Below are 7549 nucleotides of genomic sequence, written 5' to 3'. Positions count from 1 at the left end.
GTACAATTCAATCGGGATGAAACTCAGCGCTGTGATTGTTCTGGCCCTGGTGGCTTTGGCTTGTGCCAAACCAACAACCGAAACCGATGGCACAACCACCACCCTTACCGAGAACACGGATCAAACCGTGACTGGAACCAAAACTACTGAAGATGAAGTGCTGCTGGGTGATGAGCCGACCAAAGACGTTGAAACAGGTACCAGTGTTGACGAAAGTACCAGAACAAAGCGATCTGTTGCCTGTACCGATATTGTAGGAGCGAACGGTGAAACCGAGACCATCTGCGGAGAGGACCAAGATGTGGCCGCTACCGATGTTGATGAGGCCTCAGTCCGCAGCTATGGCGGTGGTCACGATTCCGGCAAGGGCGATGGTGGCCACGGATACGGCAAGGGTGGTGAATCTCATGGTTACGGTAAGGGTGGATACGGCAAGGAATCTCACGGTTATGGTAAGGGTGGTCACGAATCCCATGGCTACGGCAAGGGAGGTCACGAATCTCACGGATACGGCAAGGGTGGTCATGAATCTCACGGTTATGGAGGTCATGAATCTCATGGCTACAGCAAGGGTGGTCACGAATCTCATGGCTATGGAGGTCATGAATCCCATGGATACGGCAAGGGAGGTCATGAATCTTCTTATGGCGGTGGACACGATGCCCATGGCTACTACGGCAAGGGAGGTCATGAATCTCACGGATACGGAAAAGGTGGCCACGAATCCCACGGTTATGGCGGCCATGAATCTCATGGCTATGGCAAGGGAGGTCATGAATCTCACGGATACGGAAAGGGCGGCCATGAATCCCATGGTTATGGTGGACACGAATCTCATGGCTACGGAAAGGGAGGTCACGAATCTCACGGCTATGGAGGTCATGAGTCTCATGGATACGGCAAGGGTGGCCACGAATCTCACGGTTATGGCAAGGGAGGCCACGAATCCCACGGCTACGGCAAGGGAGGTCACGAATCCCATGGATACGGTCATGAATCTCACAGGTAGGATCAAATAATAACATTTATTCCGCAAAGAGTGTTTTAAACATCATTGTTCTATTCACAGCTCCGGCCATGGTGGACACGGATACGGTCATGGAGGACACGGAGGACACGGATACGGCCATGGAGGTCACGGTGGACAAGAACACGGTTACGGTCATGGTGGACATGGAGGATATGGCCACGGAAGCCACGGAGGTCACGGAGGTCATGGTGGACATGGATACCGATCAGCTGGCTATGGTGCTGCTCCTGCTGCTCCTGCCCATCACGGTCATCACGGATACGGTCACGGAAAGGTTTCGTGCGGTGCCAACCTGCTGGTGGGATGCGCTCCATCTGTCGCTAAGGTCCCATGCGTTCCGGTGCACCACGGTGGATACGGCAAACCCTCGGGCCATGGTCATGGATACCGAGCTGATGATGGATCCGATGATAGCCCAATTGCAAGCATGATGTAAACTAGCCACGGAACGAGATGATTTGAAATACATTTTTGTATTTTTTTTAATTTTTGAGTGTTGCCTTTTTCATAATATCACACACTTTTGGGTGCTGAACTTAAAATAATGCAGATTGTAGAAGCAGAATCAGCACCCGAGATCAGAATCGAGATAATGATCTTGGAAATGAAGGATCATGATCAGAATTCCGGATAAAGATTAGACATCGGAATCCGGAATCAAGGTCCAAATTCGAAATCAGGTTATCGTTCCGAATCAAAGTCAGAATATGGTTCAAGATTTTTTTCTTTTCGATAGGGGTTTAACCCGTTATGGTTCAAGATCTGGAATGGAATCAGAATCGGGAAAAGGCTTAGGAAAATAAACAGTGTCAGATCTCAGATAAAGATGAGCAAAAGGGACAGGATCTTAATTCCTGATCATTTTCGTTTTTTTTTTGGTAGTAAATTATATTGTTTTGATAAATTTGAAGATTTTTTGGGACACAGGCGGAAGGTTTATATGTAATTGCATAACTTTTCAATTAAGTTCGAGTTTTTGAAAGCTGATCAACAGGTTTTTAATCTCAAGAATATTTTGTTCAATTTGGATTTTTTTCAATTTGAAATTACATTACATAGAGCCAGTCAGAGAGTGTCAGGAATGTCAAATCAACAATTTTATAACGTTTAAGTGTAAGAAAATTTGGGACGCATTTGATTTAATCCAAATTCATTCACACAAAATGACTCCACCGATGCATTAAAACTGCCTCTCACTGTATGTAATGAAGCACCCACAAAAACCAATTGAATTATTGGGAATCCGACTGATTGATTGATCGCTTTTCCGGCGCATTGGAAAACATTTGCCCAAAAATCATTGGTCCAAGAGAAAATTCACCATCAGCGTCACGTCATTACAGAAAATTTGGCCAACCGTAACGATCGTCTTGAGAATCAAAAAGCCCATAAAAGCATCCCGCCGCATGTCAATTGAACCAAATTATGTTTTGGGCGACAGTGCTCCATGTGTTGCTGATGCTTTTTGGGAATTTTTCTGATTCTGGTGTTTTCCATCATTGATGTTTTTCCCGGAATTTCCCAATCGAGCGAGGCCAACAAATATAAACGTTGGGCTGCTCCCATAACTCTGGAAAAAGCCCAGTGGCACATAATCACTTTGGTTTCGATTTCGACCAAACTCAACATCCTCTCGCTAGGCGTGGTGCGTGCGTGTGCTTGCTTGTTTGCAGATTGCGACTGTCATGGTTGGACATGCGGATTTCGAGACGACGACGACGACTGAAAGCCCTCCCAGGGACAGAATATAAATTGGAAGTAAATTTTCGGATAAGTTGCGTTTGTGATGTTTTTCTTCTGGTTTTCAGTCTGGCTCCTCGATCCGGGCCCTTGATGTCTTCTGACAGGATGGATGGGACTGGTTAGATGGTATGAACAGCTTTGTTTTTTGTCTGTTTTCATCTGAACGCGCCTTCGGCAAATGGACGCATGAATACGCATATAATTGGAATCAACATCTTCAACTTTGAGGATTAATGACTGCGAACTAATAACCAGTTTATGACTCCGAGAAAAGGGCTAAATTCTGATGATTACTAAGCTTGCCTATATGTATTAAAACTTATCAATTAGGAGCAGGCTGTGTGGGTAGAGTTAATATCGAAAGAAGTTTCAAACAACAGTACAAGACCCACAGAAAAGGTTAAAGTAAAATTAAAAATAAGTCGTTTATTGTTAGAGGATTCCCAGTTTTTATTAAACGTTTTCAACCGGCATTCTCAATAATCGGACGTTTTTGGGAGCCTAGTTGCTAATATTGAACCGAACCATTTGTTAACAATTTTGTAAACATTATTATTTCAGTAAAATTAGAAAAAAAAACACATGTTCTGTCAATATTATGTTGATTGGAAAGCACCTTTCATAAATAAAACTTTCGTTGTGTTGTTTTATCTGATTCATTCTTGGGAAAGACCCATCTTCAAATACTTGGATGTCCGTTTCGAGTTTCACACCACCGGCTCTGGGTTCCGTCTCCTCGAGATCCAGAGCGAAAAGGTGTCTTCAAGCCCCGTCGATTGCAGATGTACAACCAAAAATGGAACCCTCGTGGAAACTCAAAGCTTGTAGCGACGTAGATGATACGATGGCATAGCTGTAAGGAAGAATGACCCTACCGGGTTTAACTCCTATCAAAAACAAAAAAAAAAAAAGATGACGCAGCTGGCGGCCACTACTCTGCTGCCTTAGTAAGGTGAAGTGAAACCTCCTCAAATAAATCAGTTGTTAGGGGGTGGACCATCACTATTCACCGTTAAAACATGGCAAGTGTTTTGAGGAAGCTCCGTTAGCCGTGACTGGGCTGACCACCCAGTCCATGGGGGTGTCGAATGCCTCTCTCAACTTTGCGCCGGTCTTGTTCTGAACATAGGCCTCGTAAAGGCACCAGGTCAACCCTGTGCCAGGCCTCGAAATGGATTATCTAGGGATAAAAAAGCGACCTCACCTGTGGAGGTAGGACTCTTACCTGGAGTTAGGACATTTAGAGCATGGAAAAATTTAACAAATATAGCGGAGCCGTGAGGGAAACGGATACACCAGGAACTGAGTGTGGTCTGTTGAGATCGCCCTCACTAAGCGGATCGGTAGCAGCAGTAGCGATCTTGATGATGAAGTTACGAGTATGGGCCCGATGTTGAAAAGCCCGAAGAGACTGAAGGACCAGCAGCCAATGATATCGCAAGCATTAATCGACATCGAAATCCTGAGACAGTTCGTTACAGCAAGATCAATTTCGTCTCGAGAGTTGAAAGAGCCGTTGCAAGCTATCAAAGAGACGCTTGATAAAGCGGATGATGAGTTCCAGCGTTTGGATGGAAAGTATTATTTGTCTTTAGATCTAAACTTCCGGATTTGCTTATCGAATACGTTTCCTGAGACGATCTGGAGCTTCTTTGGACCCGCATTGATCTCGATTATCGGAAACTCTATCTTTGAGTAGTGTACGTGCCTCCTGATCGTTCTGGCGACCTGGTTTTTGCCTACTTATCGCGTTGCCTGTCTCGAGTCATTTCTATTTATCTTCCTAAGGATGACATACTCGCCATTGGTGACTTCAATATGCCGGACCTAAAATGGTGCTCCCCCTGGAGTGGCTTTCTATTTCCAAACCCTGTGCGTTCTTCATTCTCTGCATCTTCTAGTGTATACTTAGACGCCCTGATTAAAGTCTGCTTCATTTAATATTGGAACACAAACAATTGCGTGTAGTTCAGTCATTTATTAACGAATTCATAATTTGTTTTTCATACAAATGTAGCATTTTCTTTACTCTTTCATAAAAAAAATTAAAAAAATTATTCATTGCTGTTTCGAAGAAATTCTCGTACTTTTCCCGTAATACGGCACATTAGGCGGCGCACACCCTTTTCGTCCACCGTTTTGGCGATTTGATTCCACCAGTTCTTCATTTGAGTCATGTTCCTAACAAGTTTTCCCTTTGCCTTAAGCCTCTGCTTCGTGATTGCCCAGTATTTCTCTATCGGCCGGAACTGGCGGCAGTTTGGGGGGTTGAGGTCCTTCGGTATTACGCAGACCCCGTTCGTTGCGTACCATTCCATAACCGATTTGCTGTAATAGCAGCTTGCGAGGTCCGGCCAAAACATTACTGGACGGTCGTGGGCACGAATAAACGGCAGAATCCGTTTCTGTAGGCACTCTTTTTTGTAGACTTCTGATGTCATTGTCTTGTCAGTGAGAAAGACTTTGGTTTTCTGTCCACAACTGCATATCCCCTGCCAAATCATGTACTTGCGGGCGAATTTATCCGCAAACACGAACTTAAATTTTGCAGGTACATCCCCCCGAGCCGTCGCCAAATAAAATTTTTGAGCTGGGATTTGCCCAAAGTCCGCCTTCACGTAGGTCTCATCGTCCATCAGAATACATCCGTCGAACTTGGTCAGCACTTGGTCGTACAGCTTTCGAGCACGGATTCTGGCCACATTGTTCTGCTTCAGCGTCCGATTTGGCTGTTTGCTGGCTCGGAATGACCTTATTCCTTCCCGGAGACGAATTCGTCGCACCGTACTGTGAGCGGCCTGGAACTTATTGGCCAAATCGCGGTCTGAAAGATTGTGATTCCTCTTGACGGCCTTGATGACTTTCCCTCGCAGTTTCCGGTCGACAGTTCCACTCCGACGCTTCGAATGCGGCTTCTGAGCCGTCGTCAATGTTTCCTTGTACTGCTTGATAACACGCCATACGGTATTTCTGGGCATTTTAAGCTGTTTAGCTAGCTTCGATGCCGACAACAATGGATTTTCAAGAAAACTGTGCACAATTTGATCTCTCCGTTCGGCTTCCATGGCGGTTGTTTACAAAATGCTATCGTTTGGTGTTATGACATAAATACATGGTGGGTTCCCGACACGTGGGTGAAAAAAGTTTCCAAATCCGTCCACTAGGAGCGCCACAATGAGCAAAAGAATATGTTCCAATATTAAATGAAGCAGACTTTACAGCGACTTCACGTCAGATAAATATTATCGTTTTGTTTCGTGACTGAAGTTTTCAGGATTCCGACGATTCACTTAGTTCTCGATTCTATTTGTCAAAGCTGTTCCACATCACCCAGCTTTAGTGGTCTCTCTCAATGCCGCAAGGATATAGGCTCCCTTGAAGAGAATGGCATCTTTCTATCAAGATTTCAAGAACGTGGATTTTGAAGCTACATATCTCCCTCGTCCTTGAGTCCATCGAATGGAAAGTTGAGCTTGATCCTTCTGATCTAAAAGCAGCTGCTGAGATATTTTCGAACATTCTCAACTGCATCATTGATCGCCAAGTTTCGAAACGTATGGTGGCTACAAATCTGCGGGCTTCCTGGGTCACTACAGAACTGCGGTGACTGAAGGCGACCAAAATACTTAAAAATCAACGGAAAACCATGCAGGGCTTCCGTTCTACATGTTCCTTGACAAAGCGAATTCTGATCCAGAAATTTTTGAACTTTTTGCCGAGAAATTTTCTAATATTTTCACAACCGGGGAAATTTCTGGCCAGGGCTTACGGAAATATATCACCCCTAGGGTCAGCTTTGAATGGTATTCTAGCCGACGATCCAACCATCCTAAAAGCGACAGCTAAGCTTAAAAATTCGTCTTCTACGGACCCGAACGGTATAGCAGTTTCTTTTTTGAAGCTTTTTTAAGCTGTTTTGAGGCTTCTTTAATCTCCACAACAAGGGAGATAAGAGAGATGTGAGCAACTACCGCGCAATATTCGCTCTATGTGCGATCCCCAAACTGTTTGAATTGGTTGTTTTGGGTCCAATTTTCTCATTTTGCAAGCATCACTTCTCCAATGATCAGCATGGGTTTGTGCCTAAACGATCCACGACTACAAACCTACTGAGTTTTACATCGTTCGTACAGGACAGCTTTGCCATGGAAACTCATACTGACGCCATTTAAACAGATCTCTTTGTGGCGTTCGATAAGGTGAACCACGATATTGCAATCGCAAAGCTCGAACGTTAAGGCTTCTGTGATTTCCTACTGGGTTGGATCCGGAGCTACTTAATGGGGCGAAAGTTATCCGTTCATACGGGTGAATCCTTTTCTAGGCAGTTCATTGCCTCTTCAGGAGTGCCCCAAGGAAGTCACCGAATCATTTTCGTGATCTATTTTAACGATGTACTCTCGTTCCTCGGCGGCACAAAGCTCGCTTATGCAGATGACCTGAAACTTTTTCACACCATAAACGACCAAGGTGACATCAACTCCCTCAACAGCAATTCATCGCTTTTGCTCACTGGTGCGACATCAATTGCTTGCCCCTGAACCGCAGTAAATGCTCGGTAATATCGTTTTCCCGTAAGCGGCACCCTCTTCAAGCAGAGTACACCCTTGGAGACGAAACCATCATCCAGGTGGACCACATCAACGATCAATACTCATACGAACTATGTTGTTGACAAAGCTTCTCGAAACCTTGGATTCTGTAACCATTGCGTTAACTTTACTACCTGGTTTAGTGGAATTCTTTAGTTTGTACGCGTAACATGTCAAGGGGGTT

The 7549-nt window shown here is 44.8% G+C and overlaps 1 protein-coding gene across 1 annotated transcript; it reads left to right on the top strand.

Moving 5' to 3' along the window:
* Positions 1–16: 16 nt before the first annotated feature.
* Positions 17–1466, top strand: LOC129753048 (uncharacterized). Its single transcript, XM_055748842.1, has 2 exons — positions 17–1005; positions 1070–1466. Exons 1-2 carry the CDS (start codon positions 17–19, stop codon positions 1464–1466), a joined length of 1386 nt encoding a protein of 461 aa, XP_055604817.1.
* Positions 1467–7549: the final 6083 nt, after the last annotated feature.

Source organism: Uranotaenia lowii, chromosome 3 (assembly GCF_029784155.1).
Source record: "Uranotaenia lowii strain MFRU-FL chromosome 3, ASM2978415v1, whole genome shotgun sequence".
NCBI classification, from domain to species: domain Eukaryota; kingdom Metazoa; phylum Arthropoda; class Insecta; order Diptera; family Culicidae; genus Uranotaenia; species Uranotaenia lowii.
This window is presented reverse-complemented; position numbering and strand designations above follow the sequence as displayed.

What these genes read in the sequence shown, in the direction of transcription:
- LOC129753048 (XM_055748842.1), top strand. Translation starts at nt 17, where the DNA reads ATGAAACTCAGCGCTGTGATTGTTCTGGCCCTGGTGGCTTTGGCTTGT. An exon ending in TACGGTCATGAATCTCACAG is followed by an intron (nt 1,006 to 1,069) that starts GTAGGATCAAAT and finishes TTCTATTCACAG; the next exon opens with CTCCGGCCATGGTGGACACG.